The 20997-nt window shown below is 37.8% G+C and overlaps 1 protein-coding gene and 1 long non-coding RNA gene across 2 annotated transcripts; one reads left to right on the plus strand and one right to left on the minus strand.

The window, feature by feature from the left end:
* Positions 1-2472: 2472 nt before the first annotated feature.
* On the minus strand, positions 2473-19876 carry LOC149118097 (polycomb group RING finger protein 3-like; the record flags this gene model as incomplete). The annotated part of the gene is made up of 10 exons (XM_089272608.1): positions 2473-2538; positions 4010-4090; positions 6591-6695; positions 7184-7211; positions 9760-9911; positions 12189-12246; positions 12539-12668; positions 13000-13055; positions 13643-13751; positions 19753-19876. Coding segments are annotated over 10 exons (876 nt in total), but the record flags the coding sequence as incomplete, so codon positions are not given.
* On the plus strand, positions 16538-19061 carry LOC149118098 (uncharacterized). The gene is made up of 2 exons (XR_016207118.1): positions 16538-17106; positions 17183-19061. It is a non-coding gene; the product is annotated as an uncharacterized LOC149118098 (long non-coding RNA).
* Positions 19877-20997: the final 1121 nt, after the last annotated feature.

Consider the following 20997-nt stretch of genomic DNA (forward strand, 5'->3'; position numbering starts at 1 on the left):
GCGTAAACACAGACGAACGCGAAAAAGTTGAACTGAATTCAACTTTTTGAATTTTGAGATTCGGAATTTCTATGTGCTTCTACATGCACTAAACTGCGTAAATTTCTTGAAAAAAAAAAGACGCGCCGCTGGAAATGGGGAAACTTTAAGTCGATTGAGGTAATAAGGCGCGTATAAAATTGCATTTTTACGTGCTTTGGAACTATTTCACCGCCGTACTTCAACGTGAGTAGAGATTTACGAGACTTTGGACATCCATCTTTAGGTAATGGTAGCTTAAATTAATGTGTCACATACTTTGTTTTATTATATGGAGAAGAGTGTTTTACTGGGAACTAAACCACTCGTAGATTCCGCACGCCACTTCATCCGAGACCCGAGTGGCGTATTTTCCGTATGTCACCTTTGTGAGTGTCGTATCGTTCAATGAAGTCACGATTCCCGCCTTTGGCTTTTGTTGAATTGGTTTCTCCATATAATAAAAAGAACATTACACGGTGGTGAGAAGATATGAATTTTATGTTCGGGTGGCAAGAACAATATCTCACGAGTGAGCGAAGCAAACGAGTGAGATATTGTTCTTGCCACGAGAACATAAAATTCATACCTTCTCGCCACCGTGTAATATCCTCTATATGTGTTCCCTCCGGTGTATAACTTTGACAGTAAAGCAAAACGACTGTGTGAAAGATAAAAGATATTTGTTTGAATATAGTGGCTAGTACTACGATTAAAGTTGCAACAGTGGTATATCCCTTCCCCTCCTCCCTCCCGTCCCCCACCCCCAAAAAAAAGAAAGAAAAGAAAAGAAAATTCTTGCAGAGGACTTGATCCCGAAAAGAAAAATCCTGCAGGGAAAGTGGACAAAAAAATTTAAAAAATCTTGCAAGCTGAAAAATTCCCCCCACTAACCCCCTTCCCACCCATCAGTTTTGTAATGTTCCGTCCCTAACTGCAACTTCCTTGTACCTCCCCGAATTTAATTTCTTTGGGCGCTGCTTTCGAAACTGAAAACCTCAGTAATTCCTCATTAACTTAATTATCTCACTAAATTTTATTAGTAACTTTATTAGCTCTGTAACTTTTTTTAACACGGTAACTTTATAAGCTTTGGCGGGCAAGCGCAGGCCTTTTAACGCAAAAATGACCGCACTTGCTAAACTGAATTGTCAGCTGTCTTTGTGCAGTGTCACTCATCTCAGGGTAAGGTTTTCAATAAACGGTAGTTCTAAAGAGAACGAAGTGATCAAAGTGATTAATTTCTGTAACTCTTCTTTACCTTGATTGTCTTAAATTTTCTTCAATTGTCAGTCAATCTTATGAACAAAATATCTAACGAGGAATCCATCCGTGGCTAATTTTAAAGGCAAATTGGGCGATATCCTCGAGTATTAGTATCACCGGGAAACGAGATGTGGTGATTTTACTAGGCTTTAAATCAGGAGATGTGACTTTACAGACACTGAGATTGGGGAATTCCGGATAATAAAATGTACAAAGAAAATCAAGCTGCCAACTTTGTTAAATTCAGAAATAGCCGAACAATGACCCAGTTGACTTACACAGCTTTACATCCACGTTGTCCACTGTGCAATACTCTGAAGCGCACTCTTTAGCCGTGTCAGATCGTTGAAACCAAAATCGCTCAAATTGTCGATAGTCCTTACACAAGCCCTGGGAACATATAACGAGGGAGGTTTTTAAAATTTATCGTAGCTTTGGAAGGAAAACAGAAAATTAATAGTTTTCGTTCGAACTTCCTATCTATACAGACTTTTATTTCATACATCTCAGCTCTTATTAACATAGTAGGCGGTCTGTATAGGGATATCTTTTCCCAGATCGTGAGTTCAGCCTTCCATGTAACATCACGGCCTTCAAACGCTGTCCGGCACTTTTACCCAAGCCTTGGGTGTGTGGGAGGGTAGCGCATGCCGCGGAAATGTTAAAAATTCGTAAACACGAAAAGTTTTGGGCTGGTTTGGTACTAGGTTGTAGCTTTGTAAATAAAAGATACTGGTTACCCTCGAACAGGCATATTGGGCGAGCAGTGTCGAGTACAGATATGTAAACCTTTACAAAAATAACCGATCAATTCATCGGCACGTTTTACCTCGTTTTCTCCGTCCGTATTCTAAGCTACGGATCCTCGTTTTTTGTCGAACTCAATTTATGGCCCACGCGCTCCTCATTGGGCCATAAATGAAAGGGGAAACAAAACCGATCCGCAACTTACGGTAGGGACCTCGAACTCCGTCAGTAAGAGGTATTTATTTGGAAATAATAGGCGCTAACTGGTACCATCATAGTAAAATAATGAGATTATTCACAACATTGCATTTTGCAGGGGGGGGGGGTGCCTTTTTACATTTTTGGCCAAAAGAAGGGCGCTTGCTAAAGGAGCCACTTTTCGAGGGGAGCGGGGAGGGGGGTGGTAGGTGTTAAAGAATATAAAACGACAACTACAAAACATTGATTATAACTTTACTTCATATTTCAATTTTTTCAATTGCATCGTTTTCTCTTCACCCTGATGTTCTGAAGAAGAAATAGCAATAGATAACGATGGGTCAGTGTTCAGTATATATATTTTTTATTATAATATATGGTATAAAATACAAAATCAATATCAAAAAAAAGCATCGCAAATAGTTACTAATTATGCTTCAAATGTACGCACTGTCACTTATCGGCTTAGCTCCCAGTGCACTACTACGCGGGAAGGGGGTAGAGAAGGTCACTTTCCAACCCCCTCCCCCACCCCCACCCCCCCCCCAACTCCCCCAGAAAGAAAATTCTTACTCAAATTTGTAAGAAGAATACTATCTTCAACATCTGCGGATTTCACAGAGAATGAAATAAATAGGTTAGTTTGGCATGTTAACCTATAGGACTAAATGTCTAGTGTGTTAGTCGCGAGAAAGAGTCACGTACGCGTAAGGCAAAGTCTTTTAACCCATACAGTGTTTACACGATTTGCACGTTGTTTTGCGATTTGCGCGAAACCGGCCGGTATCAAAGTTATTTTCCCTTTTTGACCAATTAGGCAAAGCAACGATTCCTCTATTGAATAGCCAACAGTGAATACCTGTTACATACAGTTTCTCAAAAAGTTACTGTTGGATTAGAGGTATATAAACATGATATTCACTACAGACAATTTCTGCTTGCTAAGCAAATAATATAAAATGCGGTTTCAAGAACTTTTTACTTCAACATAAATCTCGGCTGATTTCAAGGCCATATGATACATGTTAACCAATAGTTTGTCCATTTACAAGTTCCCTTTTCGAAAAGCTGGGTAATAATTTTGTTAAAGGTTAGTGATTTGCGATTATCTTTAGCTTACAGTCGATACGTTAAAGCCACCAAAAATAAACCATCACCAATTCTCTATAGATCTTTAACCTCACTTTTCTGATACTTAGTTCAATGATCGAGTCTTATGGGAAATGAAAACGGAATCAGAGAGTGTTTCCAAAGAAATAACCAAAGTACTTACCTCGTGCTGGAAAGCTCAAATGCGCGGTTCTCGAAGAATTACGGTCGAGATAAATGATGCTGACTTCATATCATGTTTTGCAACAAGAACAACTTTTATCTTCCTCAATTCCCCACAAAACTTTTATCACTTGTTAGGAATGTGTAAGAAATATTTCTTTTTGGGGGTATGCAAAATAGGGGTTGGACTAAACTTGAGGGTTGTATGAAGAGTCAGTCTTCTACATTACTTGTGCTGTGCTTTTAGCATACATCTTCCTATAGTTTTGACCAGTGCCTTATTTTTTCGCTATTACTCCTACTAGATGCGCCTCGTGAGTCCACAACATTTTGACCACTGTGAAGACGCGTGCTCGTTGTCGATAAGGGTACAGACCACCCTAAACCACATTTGATTTGTCAATGTTGTGATAAGCAACGAGTTAGGTAAATTTAAAGTTTAACAAACACCTTCCAAGCATAGTCAGCAAAAGCTAGTGAAGTAAATCAATGTACACGATATCTTTACCTTCTGAGGTGAAAGATTGTCACTGATGTACTTCAGTGTTAGGTCTCTTCCCATTTCTGTTTTATCATACATGATGCCAACCTAAGAAAGTAAACAAAAGAAGACGAAAGGCATTTATCACCGTCTATTGCCAGCTGGGAAAAAGCTATATATATCATAGCAGAGCTCCGGTGCCCCATACTCATATAGGAAAGAAAAGGAAACCCATGAATTGGTTTTCTCACGGTTATCATGGCTAGCGGTATTGCTTGTGGGTCCATATTTAAAACGAAGATGGTGGTGGTGGTGGAGTCCTGCAAGATGGCGGCCATACTCCACCTAATAGGTTGACAGAGACATGCAGCTTGGTTTATAGGATCCTTCTTTGATACTGGACATCCCTGTTATAGTCAATTGACATCTGTCGAAACAAAGTATCCGCTGACCAGTATTACGTGACCATATCCTGGGCTCAAGTTTATAGCTCATCGAGGTCATGTGTCTTTCTTAAGTTAATCCCTAACCAAGTGCTGGTTTTTTTATTAGATTGCAAGCTGATGTGAGGTTAGCTTGTTGTTGTTCGGAAGCCGGTTAACCCTAACCAAGGATTAAAAGTTAACCAAAGCATAATTTTTTTTTTGTATACAAATGTTTCTCATTGCTTTTGTTTTGTGTATTTTGGGATTATTCAAACTCAAAACAGAAGGCCAAACAATATACAGAAAACCTAACCGCAAATTAAAGTTACAAAACTCAATTCAAAATTCTCGCTCATCCTGGGTTGGCTTAATCGGTCTGTTAACAACCTGGCCCAGGAGCTCCGCTTTTAGGCTTGACTAAATCTATAAGTTATATAGTAAGCTATATTAAGGTGATTCCTCTGTATTACATTGAGCATCCTCACTGTGCAGAATGTTATGCTATGTACAGAATGTTATAAATGGTGGCTTTCTAAATGGCTTGCCTTGCGAGGGACAAATCATCGTTTTCTTCTCGATATGAGTAGTGGGGACTAACATTTTTTTCACTTAGTTTGAATGCAGCAATCACCTTCTTTCTACACAGTGATCATAGACCAATTTCTATTGAAGATTAGTATAAATCTACTAGAGTTCCATCACGAATACCATTCTCTGATTGGCTACGCTACTCACTATCAATTCCGTTGTAGAAAGTGAGTAGCAGTGTGCCCTTGTTAACAAAATGACGGCCGCTTCGTTGCATTTTCGAAGTGTCTGTAAAGAGGATTTAGATGAAGTTTTCAACGACTAGTAGATTTATGCTAAAACAATTAGATTATTAACTCTCAACGTAGAAACCAATCCCAGTCCGCGCGGCTATGCATAAATAGTTCGACTTTCCCGCGGGTTATGTAAATCGCAAATTATTTCGCTCGAGTTCACAAGTTACAAGAACGTTACGTTCTTTATGCTGTTTCGATCGCCGTATTCCCAAATAGTCAGGTAATGTCCTCTTTCTTCGTTTGTCTCGTATTTCCTATGTTATTCATATTTCCTATGTTATTTCCATTGTTGTAATTAGTGGTTCCGCTCTTAATGTATTATGTTTGTAACCTTTATCCTAGAAACCACTGGCAACGACATGTGTAGTTACGTTAAGAGTTCAAGTTATCCATAGCTAGTGAGTGTCCGGGTTACACTCAATTTCTATGCGTGATAGTTGACTCGGGCTACGCCCTCGACAAACATCACGTGATAGAAATCTCCACTTCATAATCTAATCGTTAAGTATAAAATTATCACTGACAATGCGAGAATATAGCTAGTACTCCTAGAAGATAAAATGTGACCTCAAGAGCACTGCACGCTTGGAACATATTGAATCCCTGTTGACTAAATATGGGTGCCTTTATCATGAACGTACATCAAATTGCTTCTTGACAATGATGCAATACATGTACATTCATTGTTGTATTTCTAGCTTAACTTTGTCCCTATTTTCTGCTCTCACAAAGCGTAAAGCAAATGCTTTAAATGAAAACGTTTCTGAGAGCTGATAATTTAAGGAATTATGGGGTTTATTGAAGGTCCTCCTGCTCTTAAATATTTACGCCCCCCCCCCCCTTTTATTATTTAACATTGTAAGCAGCCAACATGTAAAATTTTAAAGAAAATCTATCGAGAGTTCAATTTCGATTGAATTACCTTAATTGTTAACCCTGATTAGCAGTAATTCCATGGAAAGAGGAGTAGAAACACTTGATAAATGGTGAACTCATGGGTAGCAGTAGTTTGTCTGGTGGGATCATTTGAGTGGGTGAAAATGACCTATATTCAGTTTGTTGAAACATCAATCACCAAAGACAGTCCTTTTCAGTACTATTCCCTCGCCCAGATTACGACATGAGTACAACATAATACTCTCACACGCTTAAAGTGTTATGGAACACAGGCTAAGTTCCAGCAAGGTGGGAGACTTATACCACATGCAGACTAAGCCTTACGCTTTATTCTAAAAGAAATTCAAATGTTCAGAGGAAATTAACAAGTTAACTTTGTACATCCATGTAATCTAGCCTCCCAGCACAGGCTGGTTGATGAGCTAAAAGAACAACTGTTGAGAGTTACATCTTAATACTTACCATGTTTTCAGATTCCAAGTGTACATGTAGCTTACTGGCCAAAAATCTCTGAATCAGTCCAATAGTGATTTGTGTTGATAACCTTATGAATTTATTTTGTAATGGCTACAAAGAGAAACGCATATATCTGATGTACATGTGTATATATAATGACAAAACACACCATCTACGTGTACATGTAGTTGTACATAGTTATGTACCAATTTAAGTCTAACAGTCATTACAGACAAGCATATACATCCAAACTGAGAGGAAATTGGAAACCTTAGTTTTGAACGAGTAGAATAATCCTTCATCATGAAAACATGAGGACATTGTAAATCAAGTCCCACTTGAGAGGATAAATAGGCGGCAAACTTAAAATGCAACAAATTTAGAACCATGCATGTTTTTCAACACAATTCTTACTGTCAACGACTTAACCCTTAGTAGTTTTGAGTTGATGATGAAGGGTCAATGTCTGTTTATGACAATTTACCATTAAAAACGTACTTGTAGAACACAGTATAATCACTGAGCTTGCCACAAACCAGGCAAGATGGATGGGGGATAAGGAGTAGGTTTGTATAGCTCTAAAAGGGAAATATTCTTACCTCTATTTCTAATCTGCTATTTTCATCCCTGAAATTATCAAAAATACATTAAATTAATTATATGAAATATTAATATGTATCAGGGCAAGGTAGCGGTCTTTTTGTTGTTGTTGTTGTTGTTGTTGTTTTTGTTTGTTTGTTTGTTTGTTTCTTGACAGGTGTAATTTAGGAAAACATCATCATCACCATCCAGGAGTGTTATGCAATTTCAAAACAAGAAATATTACATGTGTGGTTCAGTAAGTGCCTCATTACGTGTAGTAGGGCTCCAGGCTGCGGTGGTTTTGGTTGCCATACGAAGTAAAATTGAGTTAAGGGGACTAAAATCACCACACACATCACCATGGGTGGTGGTGATGGCAAGCTGTTTTTGATAGTGAAGAAATTGAAAGTTAGACATTCCTGCCAAATAACTTATGCTGAGATTCTTTTGGAATTGACTTTGTATCAAAACTAAAGAATCACAATCTTCCAGTTTGATTATGATCTTGGTACCACATATGAGAATGGATTGAAGTGACACTGAGCACTCACACTTTCTTGATCCTTGATTGCTCATCTGTTTTTGTCATTAATTCATGGTGGTAAACAGTTAGAATAACAAATCCATGAAATGTATGGTCGATTTTGTTTGGTTCAGAGTGGTCAGCTGTTTTATGTTTCATGAAATGCAGTATAATGTATTCCTCAAAACAAACAAACAAACAAAATGAAAGGGACATACATGTAGACTGTCAACCAAAATTTAATATCTGGAGACCATTTTACCAGTACAAGTTGCTGCAAAATTCAACTTGGAGGCCTGTGTACATGTACAGGCTGGGGGTTCATCTCTATTACTGTAGCTGGTGAAATTCCCTGCCCCCAACCCTTAGTGACAGCCATGTCAGATAACATTTTTAAAGTCAATTTTTTTTTTTCAGTCATACAACCTGAATGAACTTTGTTAACTGAATCAAACTCATCAGTAAGTCTCAAGTTGAAGTGAGATCTGTCCAATGGTAATTTTTCATCATTGTGGTTTTGTTTGTTTTTGATGTTACTGTTTTATCTTTCTTGATAGGTTTTGTTGTCCTTGGGGGCCACATGTGATGGTTGATTAACTAGAACTTAACACAGACTTAGGTACATGAGCATCGGGGAAGTGTAATGGACCAAGAATTAGTATGCTGGACTCTGGATTGAGGAAGGAGCAATCCAGGTTCAAGGCCTTGCTGGGGTCATTGTGATGTGTTCTCAGGCAAGACTCCTACTCTGACAAACAAAATGTCTTTCCATCCAGGTGTTTAAATGTACCAGTTGGCAAATTATATGATGAGCAGAACCCTGTGATGGACTAGCCTCCCGTCCAATGGGTAGTAGAAATACTCCTAGTTGCTTCACATAGCCAAAATCAGCAATAAGTGCTGGCCTGAAGGGCTATCAGGACTGAACAAAGAACTCCACATTTCAAACACACAGTAGATGTTCTATTAAGCACTGCCTCCAGCCCTCTCTTTTGAGCCCTTTGGTGTACAGTAAGAGCCCCCACATGAGAGATAATAGAGACCTTTACATTGGACTGCAAGTATGAGACTGAGTACAAGTAGGATTTCCAATTTTCAAATCAGCGACATTTCTAGAGCCCTCACTCGTCACAATGGTTTTAGGTAGAGAGGGTAGCTCATGGGATGAGATGGGTATGTGACGTGATAATGTGAAGCCTGCAAACTAGAATTGAAAAGTCATTCTCGTACTCGATCTCGTACTCAAATCTTAAGTCCCCTATTAGTGTATGGCAGAGTACTCGTGGCTGTTATGTACTGCACATATAAACATAATTATTTACAGCATACACACCCAAGTGGAATGATGTCCACAAGAGTGAAGTGTTTTGCCTTAGAATACTGTCATAATATGAAGGTTAAGAGTGCCTGCCCGTAAAAATCAGACAAATTCTTAATTTCGCGGCAAGGGTCGAAAATTCGATTTCGCTCATATTCATATGGTAGATAGGCTAGGGTATGACAAAAACTACTGGATAGTTTTTTTGGCAAAATATCCTTTTATTTCAAAGAAATATGCAAATTACCAAATTCCGTTAAAATCGTCATTTGACGCACCATTTTATTAAGGAAGTTTGAGAGCCTCGCATGCAAAACCACATCATTCTTCCGTATTTAAAACACTCAAATATTTTTATGCAATGTTTAAATGTGTACTGGGTTGATTTCAGGGAATGTTGTGTTGTCTTTTTGGGTGCAAAATAATTAAATTTTGAAGACATGTATTTCATTCACTTAAAAGTACTTCGTGAATATAATTAATTTTCACCATGTGTGAAACCTTCAAATGGATCAAGCTTCTGGTGGTTGAATCGCAGAAGGATGGTCTACAGATTCCTGTAAAAATTTCTTTGGGCAAATGATTGTGAGCGACGCGAGAGCTTTTCAAAGTACGTTAAAAATGCAAATATTCGACCATCCATCATCAAATTTCAATTTACAGGTTAGACGTATATTTTAGCATGCGCCACATGACTTGACCTATAATAAGTTGAAATAGACACAGAGCTGATAATTTTGAAATGTTCTAACCTTATTTGCGGTAGAAGGCAGGTCCAAAGCCGATTTGACGTGTTTCTAGTCGATCTCTCACCATTCGTCGCACATAAAGCAGAAGTTTGCTTTTGTTTACACAAGGTTAACGTCTTATGTACATCGCCTACTGTCAACCTATTATTGGTCGAATACTATGAATCTGTGATCATCTTTCTGCGCATATGAACATCACTGCATCTAAGTCTAAAACGGCTAAGTCATTTGTAGATAGTTGCTTGCTTTGCGCTACGCCAAAATATTGCGTTTGATCGATTGCTGACCATTGCTGATAGGCGTGTCGGCGCAGCACAATCTTACAGCCGTTATTGTTCGTCATGCAATGCTGTCACGGCATATGCTGCACATTTTGATCTATTTTGTATAGAGGTACTCTCAGGATAAGTGAAACAATTTAATCATTGTTCATCTGTTTTTTCATATACATAATAATATATATGTATATCTATATAATCGTATTCTATAGTGTACGTGGCCTCGGTCCAAATCACGTTTGTTGTACGTTCTGATGTTTCAGACAACAGCTGATAAAGCTACTGCCTATACTCACTAGAATTTTAAGGAAATCGCCATAAAAAATTATAGATCAATGAAGCAAGAACTAGCTGAAAAAAAAAATAGGAAATCACAACGTGTCTAATTCGTGAGAAAAACAGACTAAATTTAATTAGTAATTACGTGAGTAAATAGCCCTGGCCATGCCATTTTATTTGGCGTATTTTGTTTGCTTAGTGACGAGGCATTGGTATGTAACAGAAAATAGAGGACTGTTGTCAATACAGTCCAAAATTATCGTCAGTAAAATATTGTAAATAAAACACCTATTGACCGGTTACCTCCGCGGCCATCATTTGGTCATTCCGATAAGGGTTTCATTATTTTCTTTACCCCATTAAGCGGCCACCCAAAATTTAAGAACTTTGTTTTGGAAAGGGTGATGGGAGATAAGAGTCTGAAATTGAAGGAGCATGACGAGTGATAATTCAAACACACGTCTATCATGATTGTCTTGAATTGACTCCATGTTCACCAGGAAATTTATAGCCCGATAGTGAAAAATTAAATATTCAAGGTACACCAACCTCTATTTAAGCGGTTAGCCCCGTTAAGAGGTCGCCACCCATTTCCCCGAGGGTAGCCCAGTGTATTACATTTAAACCAAAAATAATTGCATAGCGCGAAAAGACCTAGGCATGAGTTTAGCGTTACAGTATTACGCAGGGGCAGGTAGGTAGCGGTGGTCGAGTAAAAGATAACAACAGGGACAATGGTAAATTATTCATTCTTTTCATTTCTTAATTTAATCTCTTCCTACTCAACATGATTGTGTGCTCCCAGTGATTCCAAGCCTTACGGAGCCTTACGTATTAGGATAGAAATTGTCGTACCCCTACCCCCTAAAATGGGATGACAGCATTGCGTGACGAAGAAGGAACCGCTGGAAGCAAGGATTCAAGCCATCAAACCATGATGATCAAACGTAATATTTTAGTGTACTGTAGTGCAAAGCAAGCAACTATCTAGCTACAAATGACTTAGCCCTTTTTGACTTAGATGCAGTGGTGATCATATGTGTCGAAAGAGGGTCACAGATTCATGGTATTCGACTGTTAAAGAAGTTGACAGTTGGCGATGTACATCGGACGTTATGTAAACAAAAGCGAACTTCTGCTTTATGTGCGACGAATGGTGTGAGAAACACGTCAAATCGGCTTTGGACCTGCCTTTTACAGCAAATGAGGTTAGAACATTTCGAAATTATCAGCTCTGTGTCTATTTCAGCTTAACATAGGTCAAGTCATGTGGCGCATGCTAAAATATACGTCTAACCTGTAAATTGAAATTTGACGACGGATCGTCAAATATTTGCATTTTTAACGTACTTTGAAAAGCTCTCACGTCGCTCACAATCATTTGCCCAAAGAAATTTTTACAGGAATCTGTAGACCATCCTTCTGCGATTCAACCACCAGAAGCTTGATCCATTTGAAGGTTTCGCACATGGTGAAAATTAATTATATTCACGAAGTACTTTTAAGTAAATGAAATACATGTCTTCGAAATTTAATTATTTTGCACCCAAAAAGACAACGGTACATTTACTAAAATCAACCCAGTACACATTTAAACATTGCATAAAAATATTTGAGTGTTTTAAAGACGGAAGAATGATGTGGTTTTGCATGCGAGGCTCTCAAACTTGTTTAGTAAAATGGTGCGTTAAATGACGATTTTAACGGAATTTGGTAATTTGCCTATTTCGTTGAAATAAAAGGATATTTTGTCAAAAAAACCATCCAGTAGTTTTTGTCATGCCCTAGCCTATCTACCATAAAAATATGAGCGAAATCGAATTTTCGACTCTTGCCGAGTTATTTTCCATTTTTATGGACAGGGACTCTTAAGACCAGCTCATCTCTTAACCTCCAGATAAATATTTCAAGTCTGATGCCACAACAGACAAGGCTGACTAAAACATATTAACGGTAAAAATGGTACAGTAATTAAATAAATTAATAGTACAGTTAGTAAATAAATACAGTAATTGAAATATTATGAATTCAATACTTGAGCCTCATTTATTAAGCATTATTCGATTATCTATAATTTTTTAAAAGCAAAAATTTTTATGGACACTATTGACTAAATACTGTTATTTCAATGACAAGCTACTTTAGTTTAAGACAAAGAAAAGGCAAAGAAAAGGCTAATTCAAGCCTCCTAGTCCCTCTCTGAAGAATTAAGCAATCAAAATAACTAGAAAAGAGAATTAAGTTTAAACATTAGAATCCAGTTGTTACAGCGTATATGTGAATGTATGGTACCTTTAGGGTCCAGATATGGAATTCCTCTGTCTTTGTAAAACTTGCGTTTTCTCCTCTTCTCCTCTAGAAGAACATAAGGAATGCCTTTGAAAATACATGTTTGTACCATAAATTTTAAAATAAATATGTCTATACACACAGTGATGTGATACTGGTACTTGCAAATATAACATCGGTTTGCTACATTGTAATATTGTTTCACATCCTCGTGTCAGCATTAGTTGCAGGTTTGAATTAAGTCATTTATCTGACCAAAATTTAATCTCATGTCAAGTGTATAAATTATTCTTGAACCACTGGCAGCATAAAGTAATATTGAACTACTTTTTTCCAGGTCAGATGAGGTAACATCAATTGTAACATAACACATTACCAAGTCATTCTGTGAACCAACCTCTCTCCACCCTTGGAAGAAGTTTGTAAACGATATCTTGCATGGTTCTATCAAGTCTGCAATAAAAGAATCAAAATAAATCAACATTGCCCAAAACATGAAATTATAAGACATTTACATGCACATGAACTAATTGTAACTTTATATATAATTACACACTCTGATGCATATTAAATGGACTCTATAAGTTATTCACTGTTTTGAATGGGGATACGTACAAGGCTCAAAATCATGGGATGAGTATATATTTTTCGACAAACTCGATCATAGCCTTGTGTCACGCACCTCCATAACCCTGAAATTCAAGATGCTCTGGATTCCAAACGAAGCATGCTATTGAGCTGTAAAATTGTAAACAGATATAAATATACCGCCTCTTGTGCCTGATGAGGACAAAAACTTTGGTGGCTCTTTTGTTTTGGATTTTAGAAAGTGATGACGTCACGTGAAAACGATCTATTTATTACAGGTGTAATACATGTACCAGAGCAGTTTTCAAGACCATTCACAAAGGACAACGACAATCCAATGAACAAAAAGTTTTTTTAAGCCAATCACGTACATGTACATTTGTAACATAGAAATGCAAAACCAATTACTATTCAACACTCAAGTGAAAACAACTCTTACTAGTAATTAAAACAATCTATCCCATCTGATGTTATAGAATGGCTGTGATTCATGAATGAGACTGTTACATGTTGGACATCGATTAACAAGCTCAATGTGTCTCACCAGACAACTCTTGCAAACTAACAAAAAACAATGATTTGCAGGCTTAACATAGGCATAGTATTTTAAAAGCCATCCCAGGGCTCAAAATTGTGAGCAATATGGTCGTCAATGCAAGTAACATTTCATCTTTTGCAACTAAAAATTCTGGTTTAGTCGCCATAATGGCGACTACATTTCTCTGTGTTGACGATCAATAACAGTTACGTTCTCACACATTATGTCCTGGTAGAAAATTAAATTGAAAGGTCTTGGCTCTAACACAGTCAACATAAGAAAAGAAGTCATCCATCCTTTTGTCTTGCTCAATGCTGTATTGATTCTCTCACATCGGAAAACTTCCAGTTGCCCTATAATGCACTGCAAACCCTTGATCATTAACTATACCGATGGTGTATGCCTATAAATTTTTCTCTTGTAATGCACAGATCCTTCATACTAGTGTCTGACTCAAAAGAAACTTTATCAAGTAGAAACACTTTTATAATAGATCCTAATAAAATACTTTATTTTCTTTGGTACCCAATGCATTTTTTCCTCCTGTAGCTTTCAATTTATTGGCCCCTTTCCTAAAAAATTGGCCCCTAAAAACTATCTTCAGGGGCCACTTTGGCCCTCAAGTAGAATTTTCTGGCTGAAACACTGGCATGTATGGTATCTGTTGTCCTCCACAGTTATCTTCCAGAAAGTCAAATAATGTATTAAAGTTCAATTCCACTATTTCGAACTCTCAGGGGAAACCAAAAGTACAGTGAAACCTGTATTAAGCAGACCCCATATTACGCAGACACCCTCTCAATTAAGTGGACACCAACTTGAGTCCCTAAATTTTCTTCCCACGTTTACTGTAAATTAAACCTGCATTCAGCGGACACCTCTGTTAAGCAGACGCGGACACCAATATTAAGCCATTTTGTTGCACAAAACCTGCAATAAGTGGACACTTCAAGGGCTTTTTACTTCCAAAAGCTTAGCTCAGACACCTTTAACATTGTTCAGTGATGACGTTTTAAATCTAACTAGATTATCCCAGATTGATGCATTGACTGACTGGACATTTGTGCTATGAGCAGTGTTTGCGCTTACACTGTGTTACACTGTGTTACACTGTGTCACAAACAGGTTTACTTAATAATTAACTACTAGTAAGAGTTATCACAAAAGCTGCCCCTGCTTTCTTTTATTTCTACTGATTGAAAACAATTGAACATTATTGTATGAACTAAAACTTCTATATCATTTTTTTTTTTGTAAACTATATCACTCATAATGTTCCTATAACTTAGGCATCTTATCATGGTTATTATCCAAACATTCAACTAAGTAAACTAAACCAACACTTTCTATTTAATTCATTCCAATCCAAACAGCCGTGAAAAATTTCACTCAGTAAAACTTAGGAAAAAAGGTTAAAAAATTATTGAGAAACAAAATATTATGTCAAACCACTCTACTGTTTGCATTTGGTGATGAAACAAACCATTTTTCTTGTTATACGAGCAAACGTGTCTCGAAAGCAGAATAGCAGTTAAGAAAATCATCTGGAACTTGCTGTCATGATTTTTTTCTGAGACATTAACAGAATAGCCTGAGTATCAGGCTTTTCTTACTCGCGGGGTGGGAGGAGGAAGCACTGGGCAAAGAAAAGGCCTCTCTCTGCAATTCCCCCCTACCCCTAATGCTACCCTCTTGCTAAGAAAGGCCTGATACTCAGGTTATTAACAGAAGTATTGCATTACTGTCACCTCCATAAATGCAAATTAGACTCAGGTTCTTTGTCCTCAACGAAAACACTGCAAAACATTTACATTAACGTTTGGACTCCTACCAAGTCACCCAGCCGTGACATGAGCTCTATGCCACGTAAGATTACTCAACACAAATAAGCAATCTGACAAAACGACATGCAAAGGTAGAACTGGTGATCGGAAGGATATTTCAGTCACAACTGAACACGAGTGAAGCGACACTCGCCTCGAACATCAAGATTTACTGGTACTTCAGAATTACTTAATACAATACCTTCTGAGTTGTTTTTATCCCAAAATCCATCTTCAGGATCTTTGAAATCTACCATTATATACCATTACGTCTTTATATGCGGGGGTACTAATGATGCCTCCTCAGGTTTTGGCTTCTGGGCCGAAACCATGCGGGGACAATTATCACTGAACCTCTCTAGAGCAGACAGCCTGTATTAAGCGGACTATACCATGCCCAGAATAGGATTCATTTTTTAAAATTTCTTCTTACTACGTTGTACCACAGGCACTAAGATGCTTAAGAGGCCCTGCACCTAAGAAACGACCGATGATTTCCGGCTAAAAAATAAAATCGGCCGATTTTTATCTCTCAAGTAGAGGTTACCGAATACTATTTAAAAATGAATTTCTTTTGTTTCAGTTTCGCTTTAAACCAAAAATATCGAGCCGCAAAGTTTTTCCGTCTGAAAGCAGCAAAATCAGGCCGAAAATAAGCCCCCGCAAAAAACTGTTTAGAAATTACTATCGCAACGCAAAATAATGAGAAAACTACACAGTGTTGAAGAAAAAGGCCTTTTAATGCAATATCATTCGATAAACATCAAAAAACTGCCGAAGCGATTAACAAATAAAGTTTCAAATATTGCATACTAAATTAGATGGAGCGTTGGAGCTGATTTTAAAATAATTATTTCTCAAAAGTTCAACGCTTTTGAAAACAATCACAGTGATGAATGAGACATTGGAGGGATACAAATCACGTTTCTGGAAAAACATTTTTCGGCCAAAGTATATTGACGTTGTACAAAGCGTTCAAAGTTACCGTGTTTACCGTTATCCTGCTACTTCGGCGAAACACTTCTCTTTTGCCAATACGGCCGTGGATAGCGTGGTAAACGCCACTTTAAACCTTGCTAGGCATTCAGAGACTATCCTGAGTAGAAGGAAGTAGAATTGAAAGAGAAAGGAAGATGAAAAATACGCAGAAAAAGAAAATAACTCGAAATTACCATCTGCTAACGAAAGTTGAATCTGGAAAATGTCGTCGCGTGACAGCGGCCAGTGACGTCATATGTCACGTAAAGGTCGCAAGAGCGTGGGAAAACGAGTCTGCAATGTCCTTCGGGCGGTCAGCGGCAAGAGATCCAGTCGTGACCCATAACTCAGATCACGCTGTGGCCAAAACGGTGTGGCGGTTGGGGAAGTTTTTCTTTTTGAGTGACCATCATTTGTGAAAAATAACATAACATTGTTCCACTAAACGTTTTCTGGCCGGGAAAAATTGTTTTCCTATTTGTGCATTCGTTTGGATTCCACCGCTATTGATACAAATGACGTCAATGGCCGCTGTCACGCGACGACATTTTCCAGATTCAACTTTCGTTAGCAGATGGTAATTTCGAGTTATTTTCTTTTTCTGTGTATTTTTCATCTTCCTTTCTCTTTTAATTCTACTTCCTTCTACTTAGGACGGTCTTTGAATGCCTAGCAAGGTTTAAGGTGGCGTTTACCACGCTATCCACGGCCGTATTGGCAAAAGAGAAGTGTTTCGCCGAAGTAGCAGGATAACGGTAAAAACGGTAACTTTGAACGCTTTGTACAACGTCAATATACTTTGGCCGAAAAATGTTTTTCCAGAAACGTGATTTGTATCCCTCCAATGTCTCATTCATCACTGTGATTGTTTTCAAAAGCGTTGAACTTTTGAGAAATAATTATTTTAAAATCAGCTCCAACGCTCCATCTAATTTAGTATGCAATATTTGAAACTTTATTTGTTAATCGCTTCGGCAGTTTTTTGATGTTTATCGAATGATATTGCATTAAAAGGCCTTTTTCTTCAACACTGTGTAGTTTTCTCATTATTTTGCGTTGCGATAGTAATTTCTAAACAGTTTTTTGCGGGGGCTTATTTTCGGCCTGATTTTGCTGCTTTCAGACGGAAAAACTTTGCGGCTCGATATTTTTGGTTTAAAGCGAAACTGAAACAAAAGAAATTCATTTTTAAATAGTATTCGGTAACCTCTACTTGAGAGATAAAAATCGGCCGATTTTATTTTTTAGCCGGAAATCATCGGCCGTTTCTTAGGCGCAGGGCCTCTTAATACCATTACAACACAGGCACGCTTTATTTGTGTTGTTCAGAAATGGGCTATACCGCTGGCTAATTGACACGGAAGGCTCGTTAATTTACCTGTCGGCAAGCTTCGAGTTATTGTCGAGTTTGCTCCGATGACAGGGCTGAGTATCTTCGGAATTATTGAGCTCAGATGAATGAATAGGACTTGTGACTTTTGGGCGGCGATTCAGTGGATGTATTTCAAAAGAATTCAACAATGCGGCTTAATTATTGTCCCTTAAGTGCGTATCCTTTTGCTCTTTGAAGCGTGGTGATTGCGAAAAAAATGTCACCTCGTGTTTTCATCTCTTTCCGCCGAAAAACGTTTCGCTCATAAGCGGCAAAGGTAATATCGGTTTATTATTGATATGCATTTTACAAGCTTGAAAATGAGCGTTTAAACGAAATTTTTGGTTCCGTATTACCGGAGAACCGCTTTGTTTTGCAAATTACAACGCAATTTGTCGCCGGCAGTGAGAACCGCGGCGGCATGTCTTCAGTCACGTCTGAATGAATTTGGTCTCGTTTGCGAGATGGAAGTCGATTAAAAAATTGAAGTGCTTTGATTTCTGGAAGGATGAACTGCCATTTAGACTTCTGAGATTTTTAAACACGCTGTCACCTTGAATTCGTTCGATTAACAACTCGCGTTGTTGTGATCCGCGATGCTGACCCGAAACACACAATTTGTTGATACTGCCGTGACACTAAACTTCTGAAAAGATGAAATGTCGTTGATAATTTTGAGATTTGGCTTAAAAAAAGCTTGTAAATAAACTTAAATTCGCCCGATTCAGCTCCGCTTAACTCGCGTTGATTTGTTGGTCGTCACAGCAACCACATGGATCTGACCAATAGAAATCGCGTTTGATTCATTACCGTGACGTTTATACTCGACTCGATCGTTTCGTACCAGAAAAGCTAAAAGACGAAAGAAAACATCTAAAGGAACAGTAAATGACAAACGAAAGGGTACACAGAATTCAAAATCCAACACACTCGTTTTATTTTCTTCTTGCTTATGAATGTCTACGTTTAATTCGGTGAAAACGGGCCGACTTCCAATAGCTAGCTATCGATCGACAGAGTTTTTTTATAAATAATCGAGCGGGCTTCCGTTCCATGGGTTTATGTTCACTTGGACTCATCAAAGCGGTATGATTTTAACAAAGCGAGACGTCAAAAATCGTAGCTTAGATTCAAATGAACACTGGAATGAATAAAAGGAGCGAATTTATTGATGAAAAACATTCCAGACACTAGAATGTTTGAGAATGTTTTTGCGGTCAGACGCCGAGCAATGCGTTCATGTCAATTTCTCAGCCTTTCCCGGGGCCTTTCCACGTGCATGCTTTGAGCTTTTCCAGACCTTTCTTACGAATAAATTAAAATATGTCGCAACAATAGGGTTTAAAAAATCAATCAAGCAGAAATCCTAACACAAAGCAAAAATATCGCACCTAACATCAAAGCGTTTGCGCTCGTGCAGTAGCCAGCCACATGTTCGGAAAGTAATCGGTCCGTGAATTATGAATATTCAATGAGAAAGAACAATAGCGTGAATATATGAATAATAATCGACCCACAAAATGTGGGTACACACTTAAAGCGTGCCTGTGTTGTAACAGCTTTCACTGTAGTTTGAAATAGCCGAGTTCAAAATAGCCACTTTGGATAGGGAATGACTGAAGGACAGATCAAAGGGAAATAGTTTTGAATTTGAAATTACAGGGAACTTGCAATAACTGAGTTTGCATTAGCCAGGTCCAACTGTATATGCATTCCCTACTTTCAAAGGGTTTCTGCTTTGGAGTTTCCAAACCAAAGGTAAACAAATTATACCTCTTTAATTTTGCTTCTTCTAAGAGTTCTCTTTTTTAGGGGATTATTACTTAAACATAATAATAATTTTATACTTACATGTGTGTAAACATTCTGTGATTGTTGTTGCATCAACCAGATAACCATTGCACAACTTGCAGATTATATGTTCATTGAGGGTTGTCACAGGTAACTCAATACGTTTCTCATGAGATACAGCACAGAAATGATAGCATTAATTTTAAATAATACACCTGCCCATTGAAACTGTACTATGAATGGACTGCTGACCTACTATTTGTACATGTATAATGTTGTTATCTTGACATGTACTTTGCTATGGGTCTTTTAAGCCTTCTTTCCTGACTGGACAAGAGGTCAGTCTTGTCAGAAAAGTTATTAAATTGCCTTTCTCCATGGTAAAAGCCACACACAATTGCTCATATTTTATTATACAATCATCTTACAACACTGTTTATGGAGCACAATTTGGAATCCTAATACCTAGTTGAATAGGCCTTGATTTCTCAAATTTGCCAATAAAGGCTCTGTTATTTATTATTCTTCAATTTGTGACTGGTCTCACAACCAACTTGCTGCACAAATTACAAGAGAAATTACCTCATGCAACAGGGCCCTAACTCAAAACAAAACTCATTATCTTAAGATTTCCTTTACTTGATCACTGTAATAATCATTTCATTCCCCCGTAATCTCTCAAACACTCAATAACTCAAACTCCTCAAGAAAAAACAGGGGGAGGGCATCTGTAATAATTTTTGTCCAAGCCCACATGATTTTCCCAAACCTGATTGGTTCATTGATCGTTTGCAGTTCAATGATAAGTGTGACATTAATTGCTGAACTAGGTGCTTCAAATTTTATTTGTTGTTCTTAAAAGTATCTAAAGAGCTGCTCAGAGAGATCTGTTGATGGAAATTTGTTACATATTATTATTGTGACTCAGAATGTGGAGGTTAAAAAGCCAGATTAAGAGGTAGACAGTGCTCATTTTATGGCAACAAAATTATTCTGTGAGCATTCTCTATAATACCTGTGAACATCGCAAAGGACATGCAAAGCCCAAGTGAAGAGGGCTATTTCCATTATTTGCTCTATGTATCATGTCAGATGTCGTCCATTACACACAGACGACCCTCTGATTTTTCTTGAGGACAGCCGGCAGCTGTACACAGGTTATGAATAATTTGAAACTCCTGCTAAGTCATAGCAATCCTTACCTACCTCTGAAAAAGTTCACCAATCACCCTCTAAAACTAAAACCTTGCATTACATTCACAATTCCAGATATTATACAACAAGAGACAAATCTGTACTGCGTGT

The sequence above is a fragment of the Orbicella faveolata genome, unplaced genomic scaffold, assembly GCF_042242905.1.
Source record: "Orbicella faveolata isolate gen_17 unplaced genomic scaffold, um_ofav_v1 contig_1, whole genome shotgun sequence".
NCBI lineage: Eukaryota > Metazoa > Cnidaria > Anthozoa > Scleractinia > Merulinidae > Orbicella > Orbicella faveolata.